The sequence below is a fragment of the Myiozetetes cayanensis genome, unplaced genomic scaffold (assembly GCF_022539395.1).
Source record: "Myiozetetes cayanensis isolate MyiCay16 unplaced genomic scaffold, myiCay2020 scf26, whole genome shotgun sequence".
NCBI classification, from domain to species: domain Eukaryota; kingdom Metazoa; phylum Chordata; class Aves; order Passeriformes; family Tyrannidae; genus Myiozetetes; species Myiozetetes cayanensis.
In genome coordinates, this window is record NW_026087477.1 from 2,758,221 (window position 1) to 2,781,355 (window position 23,135).

General features: G+C 62.8%; 1 protein-coding gene across 3 annotated transcripts; it reads left to right on the plus strand.

Moving 5' to 3' along the window:
* The first annotated feature begins 187 nt into the window (after nt 1-187).
* VAX2 (ventral anterior homeobox 2) lies at nt 188-20,580 on the plus strand. Of its 3 annotated transcripts, none has more exons than XM_050321303.1 (4): nt 188-585; nt 993-1,256; nt 6,088-6,275; nt 20,090-20,580. In XM_050321303.1, the coding sequence occupies exons 2-4, from the start codon at nt 995-997 to the stop codon at nt 20,576-20,578; spliced, it is 939 nt and encodes a 312-aa protein (XP_050177260.1). In that variant the 5' UTR covers nt 188-585; nt 993-994; the 3' UTR covers nt 20,579-20,580. The 3 variants fall into 3 exon arrangements, with proteins under 3 accessions (XP_050177260.1, XP_050177261.1, XP_050177259.1); XM_050321304.1 differs by having other exon boundaries at nt 6,088-6,214; XM_050321302.1 differs by lacking the exon at nt 188-585 and having other exon boundaries at nt 965-1,256.
* The last annotated feature ends 2,555 nt before the right edge of the window (nt 20,581-23,135 follow it).

The window sequence follows — 23,135 nt, forward strand, 5'->3', positions numbered from 1 at the left end:
GGGATCCCCGTGGCGGAGCCCCCCGGGAAGGTGGCACCCCCGCCGCGGGAGCTGCCGCCGCCGCCGAGGCCGGGCAGCCGCCGCTCCCGGGGTTCTTTGTTTACCAATCGGTGTCACGGAACGGGAGAGCAGGAAATTGCGTCTGTACCGGGCTGTTAATTTAAAAGCGGTCCTTTTCTCCCCCCGGCCGCTCCCCGGCGCGGCGGGGGCTCTGCCGCCCGCTCCCGGCTCCGGCGGCGGCCGGGGATGCGCAGCCGAGCGCGGCGGCGGGGGAGGGCCGGGCCGGAGGAATAAGGACCCGGCTTCTTCCCCGGTCCCACCCCCGGCCGCTTCCTCCGCAGCTCCCTCCCCTCGGCCTCCCCTTCCCCTCCCGCTCCCCACTCCCCTAAAATCATCCCCCCATCTCCCGGTATTGATTTCCCGCACGCGAATCCCAGCGCAGCGCGGCGAGCACGGGCACTGGCGGCTCCGTCGCCCGCTCCCGCCGCTTCCCGCCGGGACCGGGACCGGGACCCGCACCGGGACCGGCGCCCCATGGAAGGGCAGCGGCTGCGGCCGGAGCGCCTGAAGTTTGCCTGGAGCGAGGTGCCGCGGGAGGTGGAGCTGGGGAGGGGGCGCGGGGGGGGCTCAGCCTCCTGTCAAAGTTCTAAACTCCTTTTTCCCCCCCCTCGCACCCTCTCGGGACGCCCCGATGGGTCCCCGCCACCCTCCCCACCGCGGTACCACCCCCGGCCGGTGGAGCGGGGAGGGGGCGCGCTTTAAATGCCGTCCCCGGGTGGGAGCGGGCGAGAGGGAGGCGACGGCCCCCGGCGGTCCCGGCCATGGGGGTGAGCTGGGGCTCCGAGCCCCGGGGGGGCCGTGGAGGGGCGGGAGGGGAAGGGGTCTGGGGAGGGGGCTCCCTCCCATCCCCCCCGCCTAGTCTTGCCTCCTGTCTCCCTCTCCCCGTCTCTCTCTCTCCCTCCTGATGTTTGATCCCGCCGCGGCTCCCGCAGGGATGAGCGATGGAGGGGCCGAGCCCGGCGGGAGCCCCGTGCTGCTGGCCGAGCCCGCAGCCACCGGGCGGGCCCGGGAGAAGGCGCCGACCCGGGCGGAGCTGGAGAGCGCCCTGCGCGGCGGCGGCGGAGGCGGCGGCGGCTTCAAGGACATCCCTGGAACGTCGGCGGTCAGCCCCGGCTCCTCCAAGGAGTGCGCCCCGGACACCGAGAGCCCGTCGGGGACCGGCGAGGCGGATTACTGCCGCCGCATCCTGGTGCGAGGTACGGGCAGGGTCCCCGCTCCCGGCTACCGTTCCCCGCTTCCCCCTCCGGGAGTTCCCGCTTCGAGGATGGGGAATCCCCGGCACCGCTTCCAGCGCATCCCGGGCGCTGCCCGGCTGCGTGCTCCGATCTCCCGGCCCCGCCGCTTCCCCCGGCTTCGCTCCGTGCAGCACGGACCGGGCCCGCTGCCCCAGCCCTGCTCCGCCGGGAGCGGGCTCCGAGCGGAGCCGTGCGTGCCCGGCGGGGTCCGGGGAAACAGGCGAGGGGTCACAGACCCCCGGGCCGGCCGAGCCCCGCGGGGACGCGCGGGCGGCGGGAGAGGGGGGACACATCGCGTTTGAAGCGATGTCGCAGGAGAAAAGCGTCACGTAGCGGCGGCGGGTGAGGGGGGGAGTATTTTTTTTTTTCCCCTTTATAATATCCCCGACTCGGCCGGGACTGGGGCACGGCGGGACCCGGAGCCGCCGCGTCCCGCATCCCACATCCCGGATCCCGCCCTGTCGCCCGCGCTCAGTCCCCGCCGGCCCGGGGCTCGCCGGGGCCAGTCTGGCTTGTGGCGAACCCCGAGAAGTTTGGGGCGCCTCGGTGCGGCTGCGACAGGCGGGCGGGGACCGAGCGCTCCTCGGCTCGGGGCTCCCGCGGCTCCGGGGATGGTCATCTTTCCCCCCGCTCCCTCCGCGGCTCCCGGAGCCCGGAGCAGCTCGGCGGCCGCTTGGCGATCAGGGCTGAGGCCTCCCGGTCCCCAGCCCAGCGCTCGGGCAGGGCGGCGTGGACCGGAGCCGCGACCGTGACCTCCGTCCTCACCGCCCCGGGGGCGGCGCGGACCGGAGCCGAGTCCCCGTTCGATCGCCATCCCGGGCCGGGCATCCCGGCAAACGGCCCCGCCGCTCCCCGGAGCCTCTTCGCGGCTGTCGCGATGGGCACCTTTCGCTGACAGCTCGACTGTCGCAGTCCGAGCCCTCCGAGCCCTCCCCGGGCAACTCGGCGGGGCAGCGGGCAGCGTTCGGGGGCCGAGCCCGAGGGTCCCGCCCGGGGTATCCCCGCATCCTGGGGGTCGCCGAGCCGGGCCGCCGCCTTTCCCACCGGGGTCAGGCCGGGGTCAGACCTCTCCTCCGCCAGTTTCAGTCCTACTGAGGCCGCCCCAAAGGTCCCGGGGCTGGGAGCGGGGCGGGGGTCGGTACCCAGGCCCGGGGCAGGGTCCCCGCTGCCCCCGACCCCAGAGACCCTCACCCGGGAGCGCTCGGTCTCACCATCTTACTGCAGCTGCCACGGTGCGGACAAAATGGTGGCGGGGAGAATCGCCGCAAATAACCGGGAACGGAGCCGAAATGAAGCGGGGGGGGACGTAGTGGGGACAGCCGGTGTGCAGGGCCACGGACCCACCGGTCCCCGCCCGCCCCTGGCCGGGGTCCCTCAGCCGGGCAGGGTCAGGGCCGAGCATCGGCCAGGCCCGGGCAGAGCTCCAGGTCGGGTTTATGCAAAGTGGGAGGTTAAAATATTTATTCTTATATTTTTTAAACGCACTTTTCAGTATTTTTAATTCCACCCTCGCCACCAACCCCGGGGACGGGGCCACATCGCCCCTCACCAGCCCCGACCCCTATGCGGGTCGGCAGCCGCGGAGCTGCCGCCCACGCCGCTCCAGCCTCGGCGTTCGCCCGCGGTGCCTTCGGTGAGGACAGGAGTCCTGGGCAGCCTCCCTCTCGGGGTCTCGGTCCGCTCCCTGGCACAGCTCGGTACCGGGGACGGGGCCGTTTCGCCTGCCGGCATCCCCGTCTCGTCGGGCCGGTGGGTCCCGGCCACCCGCGGGTCGTTTTTCCCGGGGATAGCCGGGATAAGGGCTCGGCGGTGGAGGGAGCCGGGCAGCACCGGGGCCGCTCCCGCTGCCAGCGCGGCCGCTGCAGCCCCGGGGGCGGCTGGGCGGGGTGGGGGGCACTTCGGAGTGTTCCCCCCCTGCCTCCCGGTCACCTCCCGGGGCTGCCCCGGCGCTGGGCCCGGGGGTCGCAGACCACAGGGCGGGCCCCCGATGGTATGTGGGGTGCACTAAGAAGGGCTACGGGTTTCTGTGCCTCTCAGTGTGTCTCGAGGTGCCACCATGGCCACCCCATGTCACGGAGAGGGACTGGAAAGACGTGTTGAGGGCTGGCAGGGTGAGTGGGAGCCCCAAAATGTCCTGGAAGCTGCGCTGATACAGAAACCCTCATGCACAGTGAGGTGTGTGGGATGTCCCTCTGCCAGGGAGAGGTGACCCTGTGCCCACATGGGTGTTCATGAAATGTCCCTGTGCCAGGTAGAGGTGTCCCTGTGGACATGGATGTGTGTGGGGTGTCCCTGTGCCAGAGAGAGGTGTCCCTGTGGATATGAGTGCATGTGGCATGTCCCTGTGCCAGGGAGAGGTGTGCCCTGTGCCCACGGGTGTCCTGTGCTATTTTGGGGGATTTCAGTCCCAGACCTTGTCCCAGATCCGCTTCTGTCAGGTGTATCCCGGTCCCCAAGATCAGGGCGTGCCACCAGGGCCCCGCTGGTGAGGCCGAGGGCTGCAGGAGCCCCCCGGGCAGCCAGGCAGGACCTGGCGGGTGTTGAGGGTCCGGGATCCAGCAGCTGATGGGGAAGGCTCTCCAGAGGGGGTCCCACAGGCAGGGTGGTGCTGTACCCTTCCTGGCATGGGGGGACGGCCATGGACCCCCAAAACCCGCAGCGGGGAAGGTCTGTGATGCCCAACAGGTTTTGGGGCTGCGAGGGTTTTGGGGGCGAAGGGTTTGCCTCTCCTGTGCCGAGCTGGCACCGTGGGCCGTGCCCCTTCCTTCCCTTCCTCCCCACGGTGCTGCTCCCCCCGCCCCGGCCCAGCTGCCGGGGGGATAACAATAAATAATGCCCGAGCGATGCCGGCGCGGCGAGGGCGGGGGGCAGAGCTGCAGCTGCGCTCCGAGCCACCAGCCCCGGCTGTTGTTGTGCCGTGGCCCCGGCGTGGGCACGGGCATGGGCACGGGCGTGCGGACGTGGGCTGGGCATCGTCTCTGCCACCGCTCTCCCCTCACAAAATGGTTCCCGGGCTGGTGGCCCGATCCCACTGGAAAAGCCGCCGATTCGCCGACAACCCCTTTCCTTTCCCGCTTCCCCATGCCCACCCGTGGGGTGTGGGGTGTGGATCTGGTCCCACCAGATTCTCTCCCTCCCACCCTGGTTGTCCCCAGGCCCCAGTGAGTCTTTTGGTGCTGCGGTCCCGCCCGGAGCCAGCGTGGCCCTGCCGGGATGGCACCTCTGGATGTGGTGGGAAAATGGCTTCGGGAGCGGGGTCCCTCTCCCACATCTCCCAAATCTGTGCCTGCTCCCCACTCCCACCATCCCCATGCCAGATCCGCCACCCCCACACCAGTTCATTTGCCCTCATCCCAGGCTCTGCCAGTGCTATGCCGGTTACACCATCCCCATTCCAGCTCCACCATCCCCATTCCAGCTCCACCATTCCCATCCCAGCTCTGCTATCCCCACCCCAGCTCTTTCATCCTCATCCCTGCTCTGCCATCCCTATCCCAGCTCTCCTGTCCCCACCCGAGCTCTGCTGTGCCCATCCCCTCTCCGTCACCCCTTCCCAGGCTTCTCCTGGCTGTTTTCCCGCTCCCTACCCCAGCACTTTTCTAATCCCTTCCCGTCTGAGTCAACCGGAGGGAGGGAAGGTCATTGACCTCCAGCCAGGGCTGCTGTGGAGCCTCCGGCCTTGGGAACCAGCACCCCAAAATCAGGGCCTGGCATGGGGCTGTTCCCTGGAGAGACTTCCATGACTGGTTCTTAACCCTCTGGAAAAGGCACAGGGCAGACACAGGGAGCTCTGTGGTCAGGGCTCACCCAAACCAGTTTGCCACTGGTGTTACTGGAGCTCGAGGAGGGTCAGCACGGGGGGTTTGGGGTCTGGCAGGACCCAGTGGGTGATTTCCAAGGCTCCTGTTAATTCCTGGTGCCAGAGCTGGGAGCACCACGAGTGCCACGGCACAGCCCTCGGAGCCGGGACAGGCTCCTGGCGCTCAGGGCTCTGTGGGTTTTTTGGGAGAGCTGGTCCTTTGCCAGTGGAGGGTAAAGCTACGGCAGCTCCTTCAGGGCAGCCACGAGCCACATCCCACGTGGATGGAGCTGATGGGGGAGTTAAACCCTCCGGCTTTTGTTTCCCTGGACAGTCTCAACCTTTCCCAGCCTTGTAAAATTCGCTGCTGGAACAGCTCGGGGCCACAGCACTTCCGAAATGGTCCTTTGATAGCAAACTGCCCCAAAATGGGAGCTGCTGCTTTCCAAGGGAACATTCCTTCCGTGAGAATAATTCTGGAGAGAAGGGAATTGTAACAGAGGTAATTTTTTCCAATATTCCCAAGGAAGGACAAAAACAAAAAATAACATATATTTTTTAATTAAACAAACCTTTAATTCGAATTCTTCCTTGGTATAAATCTGTTTTTTGCTCCTGGCTTTCCCAGCTGTTATTTCCGGAATGAAATGTTCTGTTTCCCTAAAAAACTTTAGGATTTCTATTTATGTCTAAAAGCCCCATAATTTATGGAGATTTGTTGTCGTTCCCTGGATATTTATAAACTTGCAGCGTTTGGTGCCAGAGGGGAGAACCAAACTATGGGATGGTGCCTGTTCAGCTCCAGCTTGTGGGATTTTCATGGATATTCTGCGTCCAGCCCCGACACTCGGGGCGGCACCAGCCCTGACGATGCAGCCGGTCTTTAATTCAATTTAATTAACTTTTCCTCTCCCAACAACTGGGCCTTTTTGGACCAGTTCCACCAGTCCCTGGAGAGGCTTTTCCTGATGGCTTTTCCTGCTCCCACCACAGATGCCAAAGGGACGATCCGGGAGATCGTGCTGCCCAAGGGGCTGGACCTGGACCGGCCCAAGCGCACACGGACGTCCTTCACGGCGGAGCAGCTCTACCGCCTGGAGCTGGAATTCCAGCGCTGCCAGTACGTGGTGGGCAGGGAGAGGACGGAGTTAGCGCGGCAGCTCAACCTCTCCGAGACCCAGGTAAGGCTGGGGGGCTCCCCCAGGCCACGGTCCACGACCCCGTGGCGGGGCCAGAGTTTGGGGGAGGGATGGGGGGGACGCTGCGCTGCTCCAGGGGAACGGTTCTCCTCCATCCCGTTCTCCCAAGCCCAAGGATTGGCTGGTTTAGGGGTGGGGACACGAGGGGCAGCTCTGGGGGGGTCTGCAGGGACCCCCCGCCAGGCAGCAACACCCCGGAGGGTCCAGCAGAGGGTCAAGGCCAGGTTGGACAGGGCTTGGATCTGCCTGGGCTGGTGGAAAGTGTTTCTGGGTGGAGCTGGACGGGCTTTAAGGGCCCTTCCAACCCAAACCATTCCATGATCCTATGAAAGCGGGGAAGAGGAAAGAGCAGGAGGGTGTCAGTGGGGAGCTGAGGTCCTCAGGCAGCCCCCACAGTGGGGTGGGACGTCGTGGGTGCCGTTGGGGTCGGGCTGTGTCCAAGCTGGTGGGTCCCGCACAGACCCTACACCTGCCGCTCCCCAATCCCAGCGGGATGGGGATCCACTGGGGCTTTTCCCTGTGGAACAGTGGCCTGGCACGTCTTCTCCATCACCTCCCTGTGCAGATCTTCGGGGATGGGGAGGGATTTTCCCGGTTTTCCCTCGTTGTGGTGTGGGGAGATGCGGTCGAGCGGAGCGGGAGGGGCTGTGCGGCGCGCCGAGGGTGGTGCATCCAGTGAGGCTGAGGTGGCTTTGGCTTAGAGACTTATGACAAAATAATGAAATAATAATAATAATAATAAATAAATCAAATTAAATCATATTAATAACAACAACAACAACAATACTGTAGTGCAGAACAGCCAGGTCCGCCCCTTCCCTGCCCAGTCCGGCGCAGCGGGAGTCGGTGACACAGTTCCATCAATTCACACGGGCAATAATTCCAATTTTTCCAACCCTTTTGTGGAACAAACCCGTCCTGGGTGTTGGTAGCCGAGCCCATGGCTCCAAGCTCCCGCTGTGTGCCGAGGGGGCTGATTCTGGGGGGACTGTGTCGCTGTGTGGTGTTCTGGCACTGGGTGCGCGGTGTTTTGGTAAGGAAGAGGATTTGGAGCGGGAGGATTTTTTGGTGGCTGTGCCATGGTTGGGAGCAGTGTCCCTGCTTCCTGGGATCCCTCTTCCTGGGATGCCAGTGTCACCTCCACGGAGCTGGGAGTGGCACGAGTGGGCTTGGCCGTGCCATGCCAAGGGAAGGAAGGGCTTTGTCTCCCCAACACAGGCAGCTGGTGAGGGGTCCCTCTTCCTGGAGTCGCTCTTTCTGGGGTCCCTCTTCCCAGGATCTCTCTTCCCAGGCTCCCAGTGTCACCTCCATGGAGCAGGGAGGGTCACAGGTGGGCTTGGCCGTGCCACGCTGCAGGAAGAGCTTTGTCTCCCTGGCATGGGCAGCATCTTCTTGGGGTCTCTCTTCTTGGGGTTCCTCTCCAGGGATCCCAGTGTCACTTCCACAAAGTCAAGAGGGGCTGTGGAATAGGAGCAAAGCATCCCAGTGATCTGGGAGCTGCAGGGGGGTGCCTCTTCCCAGGGTCCCAGTGTCACCTCCACAGAGCCAGGAGTAGCAAGAGTGGGCTTGTTCGTGCCATGATGGGGAAAGCTTTGTGTCCCCAGCATGGGCAGCCAGTGTGGGATCCCTCTTCCCGAGCTCTCTCTTCCCAGGATCCCTCTTCCTGGCGTCCCAGTGTCACCTCCACGGAGCTGGGAGTGACACAGGTGGGCTTGGCCGTGCCATGCCAGGGAAAGGGCTTTGTCTCCCGTCATGGGCAGCTGGCATGGGGTCCCTCTTCCTGGGGCCCCTCTTCCCAGGGTCGCTCTTCCCGGGGCCCCTCTTCCAGGGGTCCCCGTGCCAGCTCCATGGAGCTGGGATGGACACGGGTGGGTTTGGCTGGGCCACGGGGGGAAGAGCTTTGTCCCCATGCCATGGGGGGATGAGGGACACGGGCAGGGTATTGGCTGCCACAGCCCGGGGCTGGGAGGGTGCAGCCTCTCCACAGGGACTGGATTTTCCTCCTTTCCCGCTGTTAGGTGCCTCATTGCTGCCTTCATCCCCCGGTGAGAAACATCCCCCCCTCCGCCGGCCGGCGCTGCCTCCTCCCCTCCCTCCTTCCCGCACCCTCTTTTCTCCTTCAGCTCTGTCTTTTTTAATCCCTTTCTGTGCTTTTCACACCATTTCCTGCCCTGCAGCAAGTTCCCAGTTGTACCTTCCCGGCTCCCCCGGCTGCCAGTCCCTCCCCAGCCACTGCCATCCCCAGGGATCCTCGTTCCAGGCTCCCTGCCCGGCTCCCTCCTCCTCTCCCTCAGTGGGGTGCAGCCCCCCCGGGGATGGGTTCAGGCTCTCTGTACACTCAGGTGTCCTCCCCGCCTAGTCCCTGGCTGTTCCTGGCCGGCAGGTTTCCCCAGGCATTCCAAGAGCTCGGTGACAAAGTTTTCCGAGACCCCTCGAGTCTGGAGGGCGCTGGTCCCTTCTGGATGTGGCCTGGAGAGGGATAGTCACCACCAGCCCCTCCTGTCCCACCCAGCTCACCCACCAGACAGGGATAAATCCATCTTTTGCAGCAAGCCGAGTGTTTTGGGTACTTCTGGTGATTTCCCTCCCAGTGTTATGCCAGAGCAAATCCTAGGATTTAGGGTCGCTCATGATTTAATGGCTTAATTAATTGATCAGGTGTTTTGGTGGAGGGTCCCAACCAGCAGCACCTCATGGCTGGTTTTTGGTTGGCACTGGAGGTTGGGACAGCAGGATGGATCCTTTCCAGCCCCTCGCTGGGTTATATTTTGATTCCAAGGTCAGGAACCCGCTCCTGGTTTCTCTCTGTGCCGGGACCCCTGGATGAGATGGGAGCCCCCTGTGTCCCAGCACGGGAGGGACGAAGGAAGGGGCCACCAGGGATGGGGGTTTTGTGCCTGGGAATGTTTGAGGGGCACGGAATGATTCATCCCTGCGAGGAGGGAGCGCTGCAAACCCTGTGATGAGATGGGAAGAGACGCGATGTCAGCGCAGCTGGAGAGCGGCAGCCGAGCATTCCCGGCAGCATCCCGAGACACCCTGCCAGGGAAAGGCCTTTTTGGGCTCTCACTTCACTTCCCTGGCCCCTGATCCTGCTGTTCCACAGGGTTCGAGGCAGGAGGATCTCACTGCCCGTGCAGGGGAGCCGGGATGGGACAGGAAGGAGGCGATTCCGGCTTTTTTGGAACTGGATCCACACCCGGGGGGGGGGAATCAGCCACGGAGAGAGTGGGATCACCCAGGGGAGAGGGGGATCACCCAGAGGAGAGGGGAGGATCAGCCAGAGGAGAGGGGGATCACCCAGGGGAGAGGGGAGGATCAGCCAGAGGAGAGGGGGATCACCCGGGGGAGAGGGGAGGATCAGCCAGAGGAGAGAGGATCACCCGGGGGAGAGTGGGATCACCCAGGGGAGACAGGAATCACCCTAAAGTGAGGCAGGATCATCCCGGGAGAGGGGGAATTGCTCAGAGGAGAGGGGGGATCAGCCAAGGGAGAGGGGAAGTCACCCAAGGGAGACAGGAATCACCCAGAGGGGAGGCGAGGATCATCCAGGGAAAGGGAGGGAATTTCAGAGCCACTCATGCTCAGGCCAGGATGCTTCTGCCTGCCCAGGGAATTCAGCTCCTCCCCCAGTGATCCCTGTACCTGTTCTCCCAACGGCCTCTGTGCTTTTCCTAATTAATCCATGGACACGATCAGCGTTACATGGGTTTAATTAACCCGGAGAATATTTTCACTGGAGAATATTTTCCTGGAGATGTGGAGGTGCCGGCGGCTGCGTTCCCGGCGAGCCCTCGGGTCCCTGGGATGAGCGGGGCGGGGTGGCCCCAGCCCATCCCAAATTCAGAGCGCAGCAGTGTCCGTGTGTCCCGCATCCGGCTTTCTCCGGGAGACTCGACCCGACCATCGGGGGAAAAGTGCCCCTTCTTAGTGTCATTAAGGGATCGAAAGCGCCAGGCGGGGCAGGCAGAAGGACCCCGGGGGGATGGCGGAGGGGGATAATTCCCACAAATCCCTCATCAGGAGGGATGGGATGGACTGGCTGAGGGGATTTGCTCTCTGGGTCAGGAGTTCAAAGCCAGGCTCAGGTTCAAGTGACCCGGTGTATTTTCCAGCTCTCCCTGCCCTCCTTAGAGCGGGGACAGGACTGGGACACCTCAGACACCGCACAAGGACGGGCTCTGAGCCTTGTCCCGGTGCCAGGAGACAGCTCCTCCCTTCCCAGGGACTGCAGCTTGGGGTTGGACAGGGCTGGCCCCGCTCGAGGAGATGGTGCCTGGGAGCACTGCTGGGAACTCCTGGGAAACTCTGGGATGGGGCACAGAGTGTGCAGGGGTCAGTGGGGCACTTCCAGGAAAAGTTCAGGTTGGATATTGGGAAAACTCCTTGCTGCAAAGGGCTGTCCAGCCCTGGCACAGCTGCCCAGGGCAGTGGTGGGGACCCCGTTCCTGGAGGGATTTAACAGCCCTGTGGATGTGGCACTTGGGGACACGGGTCAGTGGTGGCCTTGGCAGCGCTGGGGGAATGCTGGACCCGGTGACCTCAGAGGGCTTTTCCAACGTGAATGATTCAGTGATTCCATGATTCCTGCCTGCCTGGCTGTACGTCCGTGGGACTCCCCCGGAGTTCCCCTGGCTGGGATGGGCTCCATCCAGACCTTCCTGGGGACAATCTCCTGGGCCATCCCGGTGGAGGTTTGGGCTCCTGCAGCTCCATCACTGCCCCAGCAACCCCCGGAGCATCCTGTGACCCCCAACACAGAGCAAAACGTGTGTGAGGAGCAGCTGAGGCAGGGGAGGGGTGGGAGGGTCTATTTATAGCCTGGCAATTAAGATGATGCTGTTAAAAATTAATCTCACCTCAGGTTAACAACTCTCAGTCCCTGCAGCGAGAGAACAAGGGAGCAGGGGGTGATGCTGGCACAGGATTCCTCTCCCGAGGGGAGGAGCAGGGAAGCTGAGGGCAGGAGGAGGATGTGGGAGTCACCTGGAGCCTGAGCACCCCCCGAGCCCCATCTCTGCCTGCCCTGGGACACGGTGGAGGCTGAAAGAGCCCACACCACTGGAGTGTCCCCTCCCTGTGCTCGGCCACCCCCGCCACATCTCTGGGCCAACAGGTGATTTTTAAACTGCCAGAGAGCAGGGTTAGATGGGATTTGTGGAAGGAATTGCTGGCTGGGAGGGTGGTGAGGCCCTGGCCCAGGTTGGGCAGAGAAGCTGTGGCTGCCCCTGGATTCCTGGAAGTGTCCAAGGCCAGGTGGGAGCACCCTGGGCTGGTGGAAGGTGTCCCTGCCCATGGAACAAGAGCTTTAAGGTTCCTTCCAACCCAAACCAGTTTGGGATTCTGTGATTCAGTCTTTGATTTCTGAGGAGGCCTCCGGCCATCCCCCCATCCATCCCTCCATCCATCCCTCCATCCATCCCTCCGTCCCTCTCTCCCATCTCTCCTGGTGGGTGTTTTTCCGGAGGGACTGGACTGGCCCATGGAGCAGAAGCCCGCCCTGTTTCCCTGGAACCATTCTCTGACCCACCTCCTCAAGGACTCTGGGATACTCCAAGGGACATGGGGACAGGCTCTGGGGACAGTGTCCTGCTGCCAAAACCTTGGACACGGGTGGCCGTGGGGACAGCAGCCTGAGTGACCCCACGCTGCGTGACTGCCGGGTCGGGTCCAGGCGCTGCCGGCACCGGGAGGGGAGGGGGTCCCGTGTCCCATTACCCACCAGCGATGCCCAGGGCCACCCTGGGAGCGGCTGGGTGCCCTTCCCACCTGCCAACCTGCGTCAGAGCTCGTCTGTGGAGAGAACAGCCCACGTGGCCCAGCTAATCCCGGCCCCTCCTCACCGCAGGGACATGGGGGGGTCACCCTGGGGCCATGGGGCCCTGCTCAGTGGGACCCCACAGGGGCAGGACGGGGCTGGCACAGCCCCCCCAGTCCTCAGGGATGCACCTTCGGGGCGTTTGGGTGCCAAAAGGGAGCTAGGGGAGCGGGTTTGGGCTGGGAGCACCGGCCTCGCGGTGGGGATTGGGGAACACTCCCAAAGAGGAGAGACAGGGGACAAAGGGACCTCCGGGACATTGGGCTCTGCCACGGGACAGCTGCCCCAGGAGGAGTTGGGTGTGAGGTACCCCGAAATGCCTGGGTGGCTCTGCAGCTCCCCAGGCTCAGCTGGCACCGAGGGAAGTGACTGATGGAAATAAACGGGAAAGAAGTAGCTGGGATTTTTAGCGTTGAGTGTTTTCAGTCAAAAATGTCCCCCAATTTCAGAATTTGTGATGGAAAAACTCTGTTCTCAATGACTCAGGAGATCTCCAGGGCTTCCTCAGCATCCTCCAAATGCATAGGATTTCAATATTTTCCCAAAAATGGTGGAAATTGGCTCTGGTGATGGTTTTGGAGCTGGTCCCGATGCTGGGGCAGGAACCCCAAAGGCCCGAACACCCACCCACACCCCCTGCCTGGGTGGGGGTGTCTCTGCCAGGGTGGTGTCTCCCACCCATCCCAGCACTTCCTGAAGCCCCAGGAAATGGGGGAATTCACCCTCCAGGCTTTGCCGGTGCCTCCAAGAGCAGCGGTTGCCTCTGCCCAATTTCAGGTGTGTCCGAGGGTGGCCCCTCAGGGTCACCTTGCCCTGGGACCCCCAGGCTGTGTGGGGGAGGATGTGTCCCCCCACCAGACCTGCCTGCAGAGCCCAGCCCCAAACTTGACCTCCCTCCCTGCTCCTTCATCCAGATTTTCTGTTTCCAAAGGGTGCCGGAGGACCCCAGAGGTTCCTTGGTCATAAAGTGGAAAATATCCCAGATTCTGAAGTAGAAGCAGGACATTTTTGGATGGAATTTCGGATCAGTGGAGGGGAAGGGGCTGGGATGAGATCCTGGCCAAGGGCACAGCCAGCTCCTGGTGGACTGGGGACAAAATTCCACCCTGTCTGTCCCCACGGTGCAGGTGGAGCTCGGTGTGGCTGCAACCACGTTCCCAAATGTGCCTTTCGGGGACGGTGGCAGAGTTTGGGGTGGGGGTGCAGTGGGGTGTCCCAAGGTGGGGTCAGGGCCCAGAGGGGCCGGAGGGGGAGCAGATGGGGTGGATCCATCCCCGGGGAGAGGCAGAGGGCTCACGGAGCCGTTCCGAAGCCGTGGGTTCAGGCAGTGATCCCGGCTTACACAATGTGCCGAGCCCCACTGGGAGTGGAGGGAGGATGAGGAGGATGAGGAGGAGGAAGGTGCCAGCCACCATGGCGGTGTGTCGGGCCGGGCCCCAGGGTGCCCTGCGCCGCGGTGGGTGTCAGCTGATGGCGGTGGGGAGCTAATCCCGCAAGGAAATGGCCCCGTTCTGGAGCCAGGAATAGCGTGGGATGGCGGCTGCGGGGGCCACACGTGAGCGTGGGGCGCGTGACGGCAGCGGGGTCAGCGCCGGGGCAGGGCCACCCAAAAATAAACACGGCCAAAAACCCCCAGCATGGCCCTTGTTTTGAGGAACGCTGCCGTGCTGGAGCACGTGCTGGGGGTGTTCCCACTGCCTGGGATGGGGTGGGCAGCAATGGGGGCGTCGGGATCCCCCCGGCAAACCGTGCTGGCTCCGGAGCCACGTCCCAGCCCCGAGCCCACGGGAGGATGGAAAACATGAGTGGGGAAGAGGGAAGGGCACTGTCTGATCCCCCTGGCTGGAGCTGGGTGGATGATGGATGGATGGTGGATGGATGATGGACAGGGAAGTGTGAGGTGGTTACTGGAGCCAGACCCTCCCCAGATCCCGGGATCACCGATTGCCGTGGGATGAGGAGCTCCCTTTGCCTTTCCATCCCTGGAGCAAGCGGGGGGCTCAGCCTGCCAGGGAAGGGTCTCCATTGGGATTAAGTGCCTGGAAACCACTCACCTTGGAGCTCGGAGGTGTTTGAGGAGGGGCAAGGGAGGAGCAGCATCCCTGATCCCACAGGGCAGGCGGGGTAGGTGGGGCCCAGGCTCCAGCACTCCCCAAGATCACAGTGCAGGATTCCAGGATCCAACCCCTCATGTGCTCCATCCCGATGCCGACAGACATGGAAAACCATGCTCTTGGCACAGGATGGGCTGCTGGGAGCAGGGCTGGCAGCTCCCAGCATGCCCTGGCACGGGTGTTGCGTGTCCAGAGCCGATGCCAAGGGCTCCGGGCGTGCCGTGGGCTCCGGATGGTGCCACATTCCCACGTTTGTTCCCATCTCCATGAGCTGCCTCCTGCCCCCTGCCTGGCTCTAGGGAATTGGGGGCTCAGGGGGATGTGGGAGCCCTGACCCCATCCCAAGGCCCTGCTCTGGGAGCTCCTCCATCTCCGTGTCCGCGTGCTCGGCCGGTGCCGCATCCCCGGTGTGATGAGTTCCGACATTCCCAGCTCGGTGACATTTGGGATGACATTCCAGGTGCGAGGGAGCAGCTGAGGTGACGCTCCCCCGCCTTCCTCCCGCTCTGGGGAGGACGGGATGGAGGGTGGTGGGTCCAGGGAAGGGAATCCAGGCAGAGGGAAGAGCAGCGGGAGGAGAAATCCGGGAGGATCTCAGGGCCTCGGTGTGTAACAGGGGGTAAAATAAAATAAAATAAAATAAAATAAAATAAAATAAAATAAAATAAAATAAAATAAAATAAAATAAAATAAAATAAAATAAAATAAAATAAAATAAAATAAAACAATGGGAAATAAAAGGAAGTAAAAGAAAATTTCCCAAAGGAAAAGGAATAGAGGAGGGTTAACCAAAGGAAAGTAAAATAAAATAGAACAAACCAAAATAAAGTGGAGTAGGATAGAACAAAATAAAATGCAGTAGAATAGAACAAAATAAAATGAAATATAGCAAATGAAAACAAAAAATAAAATACAGTGAATAGAATAGAGCAAAATAAAATAAAATATAGTAAATAAAAAAAAAATAGAATAGATCAGAGTACAACAGATTAAAATGTAATTCAGTACAATTCAATAGAATACAACAGAAAAATAAATTTACATAAAAAAATAAAATTAAATAAAATTAAATAAAAATAAGAAAAATTAAATTAAATAGCCCCTGGCTACCTGAGTTGGACACAGGAGGTGACACAGCTCAGGAGGGACACAGGGACCCCCACTGGGCTCTCCGAGGGCTCCACATCCCATTTTCCAAGCCAACCAGGACCCCGTGGAGTCTCTCACTGCAGGAAAACTGTTGGGAGTGCAGGGAATTGCAGGATTTGCTTTTCCAGTGGTGATCAGGGCTTTCCCTGCCCTCCTCCTCAGAGGGAATGGGGAGAACGGACCAGGAGGAGCTTTAGGGAGAAAGAAAAACATCAACATCATGATAAATAAATGTAAAATATAAAATATATTGTATAAAAATATAGTATATGGAATACATTACATATTTTATATAATACATATATTAGGCATTCTATATTAAATATAAAATATAATACATAGACTGTGACATATTTATTAGAATATAAAAATAATATGTAAACCAAAATAGTATATATATATATATAATTTTCTATTATTTTATTATTTACACTATTGCCATAACTGGGAATGGGATGGGATCACACAGCTTTTGGGGGTGAAGCCCCCCTGTGCACTGGTGACATCAGGGATGGTGGCACAAGGGTGAGGGGCTCCGTGGGGACACAGGGAGGGCTCCCGGCTGGATTCCCACCACGCACTGGGAAGGCTCTCCCAGAACAATCAGGCTGCAGGTTTGGACCTTCCAAAGGGCTTTTTCCCAAAAAAAGTGCCGTGAGGTCTGACATTCTTGGTCGTTGCCTGCACCTTCTGGAGCCAGGCTGGGAGAGCTGGGAATGGTCAGCCTGGAGAAGGGAAGGCTCCAAGGGGAGCTGAGAACCTAAAGGGGCTCCAGGAGAGCTGGAGAGGGACTGGGGACAAGGCATGGTGGGACAGGACACAGGGAATGGCTTCAGAGAAATGGAGATTTGGGTGGAAAATTGGGAAGGAATTGCTGGCTGGGAGGGTGGGCAGGCCCTGGCCCAGGATGCCCAGGGAAGCTGTGGCTGCCCCTGGATCCCTGGAAGTGTCCAAGGCCAGGTTGGAGCAAGCCCTCTCCCTGTGCCCTCCCAGCCAGATGTCCCGGCTGTCCCCAGCATGGCACAGCTGGGAATTAGTCTTCCTAGGGAAGGGATGTCCTTGCTCTCCCTCTCTCCTTCCAGCCACAGTCTGGCAGGAAACAAGATATGCCAGGGGGATGTGACACCTCCTCCGTGGATGCTGGAGCGGTGCCCACCGGGAATGTCCCAGCGTGGTCCTGCCTGGCTCCTCCAGGCTGAATTGGGAAGGGAAGGGCGTCAGTGCTGTGGTGCCAGTGCGAGAAAAGCGAGGAAGCTGCTTTTTTTAGGGAAGGAAAAGCTCATCAGGAGCAATTTGGCAAAGCCGTGGTGGCCGAGGGGGGCTGTGAAGGAAAGCAGAGTGAGGGAGGAGGAGGAGCTGGAGCTGGGGGGGGAGGCGAGGAGGGAGGCTGAGGCTGGAGGGGAATTACTCATGGATCTGTCGAGGGCTGCGTCTGGCTGAGCTCATCCACATCCTCCGAGAGGGACTCGGGGCTGAGCATAATGGAGGGTGAAAAGGACAGGGAGCCACTAATTAGGGACAAGTTGTAGATGAACTTCAGCCGCCGAGGCAAACGTGGCCCCGCTCCTCTGACACATCACCGGGCGGGTGGGGAAGGGCTCCTGTCACCGGGCCAGCCTCGAGGGGACAGCGCTCAGTGCAGGGTGGCGGGCACAGGGAAGAGCCACAGAGGGGAGGGCGGGATGGGAGAACCTCCTGGGAGAGGGTGGGATGCAGAGGGAGGGCAGGGAGGGCCCCAGGACGTGTTTCTGTCTGTGCCTGCGAGTGAAGGTGCATGACCCCCGATGGCATCAGCCAGAGCTGGTGACGGGACTGGGAGCACGGGATATTCCAGCTGGGAAGGGGCTTGGTGCCGGGACAGGCTCCCAGCAGCAGCACCGGGAAGGAGGAACCCAATGGATCCTCTTCCTTCCACCCTTCCACACTGGAACTCCTATGTCAGAATCATCACAGAGTCATGGAATGGTTTGTGTTGGAAGGGACTTTAAATCCCACCCAGTGCCACCCCCTGCCATGGGCAGGGACACCTTCCACCAGCCCAGGTTGCTCCAACCTGGCCTTGGACACTTCCAGAGATCCAGGGGCAGCCACAGCTTCCCTGGGCAACCTGGGCCAGGGCCTCCCGACCCTCCTAGCCAGGAATTCCTTCCCCAAATCCCACCCAACCCTGCCCTCTGGCAGTGGGAAGCCATTCCCCTTCCACTGTCACTCCATGCTCCTGCCTTGGTGGGTTTCCAGCCGATACCTGCTGAGCCCACCTGATGTCCCCAACTCCTTGCATTCCCTGAAACCCTGTGGCTGTTCCCTTTTCCTGCACCAGCTGAGATACTGCACAGTGGGATCATCTGCACTTGCTTCTTCCTGTGGGATTTGGTCCTTCCTTCTGGATGCTCAGGTGGCTCCTGCTCTGATGTGTCGGGGCTGTGGCTCTGCTCAGGTGGCTTCTTCCGACAGCTGTGAGGGAGGGAACTGATCCCCTGGTGCCAGGCTGGGTATTGGGAAGGAATTGCTGGCTGTGAGGGTGGGCAGGCCCTGGCACAGGTTGCCCAGAAAAGCTGTGGCTGCCCCTGGATCCTTCGAAGTGTCCAAAGTCAGGTTGGACAGGGCTTTGATCAGCCTGGGATGGTGGAAGGTGTCCCTGGGCAGGACTCATGGCAGGCGGGGCTCTGGAGCATCCCCTGGTTTGGGGCTCAGGGCTGGAAGTGCCCTCAGCCCAGAGGGTGGGATCCAGCACATCCCATCATCTCAGATCTCCCCGGCACAGAGATGGGGCAGCTGCACCCAGGAGATGCCAAGCCTGATCCATGGGCTCTTCCTGCCCATCCTCAAGGACATAATCCCTCTGATGGGTTTTTTTTGAGCTCTTGCTCTTCCAGAGCTGCTGCCTGGGGGATGTTTGGAGCAGAGAGTGCCAGGGCTGTGTGTTCCTGTTTGGGTTCGTGCTGGACCTTGGTTAAGGTGTCCCTGATGAGCTGGTTTGAGGGGCTCTGTGGGCACTGTTTGTCCCCACCACCTGCGTGTTTGGGGTCTGCACTCCCCAGGATTTGGCAGCTCCAGGAGGTCCCGCTGGAGGAGGTGGTGGGATGGTGATTCTGCATCAGGCCGTGCCCAGGGACACGGGACTGTGCCCAAAACCACCCCAACCGCCAGCACGGAGTGACATGGGAGTGGAAGGGTGGGGACATCAGCCCCGGGGACCCGGCCGGGCTGTGCCAGCCGCCCTGGTGGCAGGGGGGGAGGGACATTCCCTGTGTGGGCCGAGGCAGAGCGGGTGTGTGTGGGCAGGGGATGCCCGTGACAGCTTCCACGTGGGACAAGGGGGGTAGGGCGTGGGCTGGCAGCACCAGCGGTCCCTGGAGGTGCTGGCCCCGCGGTCCTGGTGTCCCCCATCGCCCAGGAGCTCCTCCCCAGCCTCCAGCCGCCCGGGCCGGCGGCAGCTCCTCTGTTGTGTCCCTGGGAAGGGGCCGGGGCGCCGGGACCTCCTCCACCCCCACGCTCCATTAGCTCTGCACTGTGGCTCTATTGTGCTGGGGACGCGTGAGGGCCGTGCCACCGAGGGACTGTCCTGCCCCAACGAGCTTCCGATGACTCCGAGGGGTCCGAGACCTGCTGGCCCCGGAGCAGGGGGGACGCAGCCTGGCCGTGTCTTACCCCGGGGTCCCGCCAGCCTCGGGCTCGGCCCCGCTCGTGCCGCCCCCGCCCACCGCGCTCTAATCCGAGTGTCTTCCCATCCGTCTCCTTCCCTCACCTCCGTCTCCGTCCGTCTGTCCGTCCCTCACGCCTCTCTCTGTCTCTCTCTCTGCCTCTCCTACCCCTCTGCTCTGCCAGGGAGGGAGGGAAGGGGGGCTGCCCTCCCAGCTCAGGGGGCGGGGGCCGCGGGCTGGGGCCGGGTCCCACCTGGGGGAGGCAGCGGCAGTTTTGGGGCAGGGGTTCCCGCGGGGCCTCAGCCTGGGCTCGTTGCTGGCCGTGGCCAGAGGCAGGTTGGGTTGGGGGTGTCCCCAGCTGGGTCCGTGCCCAGAGATCCAGGGCCACCAGGAGCCACCCTGTCCCCTCACGCAGCACGGCCGGGGACCCTCCCCCTGCCCCGGCGAGGGAAGGGTTTGCAGGTGGGGGGCACAAATTCGGGTCTGATGAGCATCTCCGAGGAGAATCCAGCACGTCCCGTAGCTCAGCATTCCCGGGAGAACCAGCACAGGGCAGAGCCGGGCACGGCGCGGGGGGCTCAGCCCCGGGCTCTGCGCTCCGGGCTCCTGTCCCCAGGGTCCCATCTCTGGGGTCCCATCCGCGGGGTCCCATCCTCAGGCTCCTGTCCCTGGGGTCCCATTCTCGGGTTCCCAACCCTGGGCTGCTGTCCCGAGTCCCGTCCCTGGCCTCCCATCCCCGGGGCCCCATGCCCAGGCTTCCATTCCCAGGTGTTCAGCTCCTGGGCTCCCATCCCCAGGGTGCCATCCCAGACTCCTGGCGCGCTCCCTGCCGGCACTGCAGGAATTCCGCTTTCCCTGGGAGCGGCAGGCGGGGGCGGCTCTGCGCAGCTCCCCCGGCGGAGGATGGATCTCGCTTGGGCGTTTGTTTTAATACGTCTCTCTCTCTTTCTCGTATCTCTCGCTCTCTCCTGGTTCTCGCCTCTCTCTCCCCGGCCTCCCCGCGCTCTCTTTCCGTCCGTGCCTTTCTGTCCCCCCTCCCTCCCCATCCCGTCCCCCGCTCCCCCTCCCCAGGTCAAGGTCTGGTTCCAGAACCGGCGCACGAAGCAGAAGAAGGACCAGAGCAGGGACTCTGAGAAACGCTCCTCCGCCACCTCCGAGTCCTTCGCCACCTGCAACATCCTCCGGCTGCTGGAGCAGGGCCGGCTCCTGTCGGTGCCGGCCCCCCCCAGCCTCCTGTCCCCCGCCTCCAACCCCATCTCCAGCCCCGCGGGCAACGGCTCCGGCCTGGCCACGCCGGGCCCCGCGTCCCCCGGGTTGGGCGGCGGGAGCAGCCCCCCGGCACCGGGAGCCTTCAGCCTGCAGGTCCCGTCCCTCGCCTCCTCGTCCTCCTCGTCCTCCTCGCCGCGGCTGCCGGGGGGGCCGCTGTGCTTCGGGGGGCCGCTCCTGGGCAGCCTGCACGACCTGCCGGGCGCGTACGGACTGGGCGCTTCAGCGTTTGAGCCTTACACGCGGCTGGAGAGGAAAGACAGTTCTATAGCCAGCAAGAAGCCGAGCTCTTAAATCACAATGAGTGTCAAAAGGTGTCCCCCCCTGGCCGTACCCTGCGCTCCCCTCCTGCCCCTCGCCCCCGCGCCCCGCGCCGGGGCTTCGTTCGGCTCGTGGGATGCGGGAGGTGGTTTGTCCCCCGTGGGAATGTGCAGGCGCGGGGGGGCCCGTGCACGCCTGGCCCCCGCCCCAGACGCACCGCTGGAGTCGCGGATGTCCCCCCGCAGCCCCGGCGCTGCCCCGGTCACACACGGGCCGTCCCTGGGGGTCTCGAGTCCCCGGTGCTGCCCCGTCCCTCACTGACGCCGCCGGATCTGCCACCACAGCCCCGCTCCAGGTACCGCCCGCGGTCTGTGCTGGGACAGGGGCAGCCCGGGGGGGGGTCGGGGGGTCGCTGCTGCCCCGTGGTCCTTCGGTGCCTCTTACGGGTGGGACCGCGGAGCTCTGATCCCCCTGGACTGTCCCCCCGCGCTCTGTGGTGCCCCGGGGGGCAGGAGGGCACCCCAAAAGGGAGAGTGCAGGGTGGCACCGGGCTCTGTCCCCGCCCGGCCGGGGTGTCCCTGCACAAGGGTCGTGCCTCAGTTTCCCCACCTGCAAAGGGCTGAGTGTCCTGTCTGAGGTCTCCTCGCAGCATCCCGGTGGCCGTGGGCTCCAGGCGCTGCTCCCATGGGATGCTTGTCCTCCGAGGGCACAGCTGAGGGAGGTCCCGAGGGTCCGGTGGGGTGGGTGATGTCCCCAGGTTCCCCCAGGGGTCCCTGTGATCGGAGCAAGCGGCTGCCCCGACTCGTGGGACATCCCCAGGCTCCTCCTCTGCTTGTGCAGAGCCAAATCACTGTCCTGCACCCCCGTTTGGGGCCGTCCCACCCTGGCAAACACCCCAGGGACGACCTCCCCGAGGGGGCTGGGTGGAGCTGGGGACCGGCACCCCCAAGGAGATCCCCCCGAGGGGGACGTGGCAGAGTGGACAGTTGTGACATTGGGATCTGTCCCTCTGGATCGGGTCGGGCCAGGGGGGCTCTTTGCCACCGTCGGGAGCTTGAAGCACCCCCAGACCCACCGTGGGGTGCTGAGCGCTCAGCGCGGGCACTGCAGGGAGCCCCACCCTGAGCACTGGCCTCGCAGCACCCCCCACACACACCTCGATCCCACACCCGGCAGCCCCAGGGTCCATCCCGGAGAGGTGCTGAGCCCCCCGGGCAGCCCCTTCCCAGCCGGGCACCTGATCCCGGAGGTGACGATGGATTCCCGCGGGGCAGGATCCGGCCTCGGGCACGATGCGGCTCCGCTGGGGCAGAGAAGCAGAGGGGCATTGCATGAGGTGGCCCTTGGGGACAGGGGTGGCGTGGGCCCCCTGACACCTGATGGGGCAGGGCCGTGGTGTGAGCAGGGCCTGGGCAGGATGCTCTGCCGTGGCATCACCTTGGCCAGGTACCTTGCGGTGGCATCACCTTGGCAGGAGGCACCTCCCTCTCCAGGTACCCTGCGGTGTCACCACCTTGGCGGGAAGCTCTGCTGTCACCACCCTCCTGCAGGGACATCGCTGTGACAGGATCATGGGGAAGCCCTGAGCCCCCTCCTCAAGCCCAGGAGCTGCCATGGGGGCCCACACCCCCCACACGCCCCCCAAACCCGGGGGCTCCAGCCCCCTCCCGCCGTCCTTTAACAATTAACAATGGTAATTAACACTGAGCGTCCCCCCGGGCTGCTGCTCCGTCGGGACCGGTCCCTCGCGGGGACACAGCTCCCAGCCCGCGCGTTCCCAGGGTTTTGCAGGGAAATATTTAAAATAAATGATTTTATGAGAAGGTTTCGGTGATTTTTATTTTTTCCTCAGAATGGAGTCTTTCTATGGAATAGCATTTATTGTTCCCTTCCTTTGGAGCTCTAAAGGGGAGCTCGGGGAGGGGGGGGGGGGTCGGCACCCCCGGCGCAGGTGGGAAACTGAGGCAGGAGCAGGGACAGGGTTTGGTTGGGGGTCCCGAGGCCCCCCGAGCCCCCCGGCTCAGCCCGCGGCTCGCTGCCAACACCTCCGTACTTCTCCCTGGAATCCCGGGGTGCTCCGACACCCCAACGCCGTGTGTGAGTTTTGGGGACTTACCAGGACTCTTCGCCCTCCCCCTTGTCACTTAATTTATATTTATCCCGCCGCTCCCACCCCTCCCGGTCCCGGCGTGCGGGGGGAGCGGGCGGCGGGGCAACCGTGCCCCCCGGCCATGGAATCCTGCCCTCAAACCCCCTCCGGGACTCGCTTTGCTTTGGTTTGCCCTGTTCCCAGCCGAACCGCAGGGTTTTTCCAAGCTTTCCAAGCCCGATTCCTCGCGCTCTGGGCTCGCCGGGAGGAACCCGGGGTTTGCTGGAGAAGCGAACCCCCCTCAGCCTTCTTGGCTGGAGGAGGTTTTGGGGGCCTTTTCAGAGAAAGCAAAGCCCAGTCTGGTTTTGGGAGGGTCCCTGATGTGTTTTCCCGGCTCCGAGTGTCCTTGTGGCTCTCCTGCATCCTCCTCCCGGTGCTCCACATTCCGAGGGATCCGCGGGAAGCGCAGCGGGGAGGCCGCGGGCTGCTCTTTCCGCCGAT

What these genes read in the sequence shown, in the direction of transcription:
- VAX2 (XM_050321302.1), top strand. Translation starts at nt 965, where the DNA reads ATGTTTGATCCCGCCGCGGCTCCCGCAGGGATGAGCGATGGAGGGGCC. An exon ending in CCGCCGCATCCTGGTGCGAG is followed by an intron (nt 1,257 to 6,087) that starts GTACGGGCAGGG and finishes CTCCCACCACAG; the next exon opens with ATGCCAAAGGGACGATCCGG. An exon ending in TCAACCTCTCCGAGACCCAG is followed by an intron (nt 6,276 to 20,089) that starts GTAAGGCTGGGG and finishes CCCCCTCCCCAG; the next exon opens with GTCAAGGTCTGGTTCCAGAA.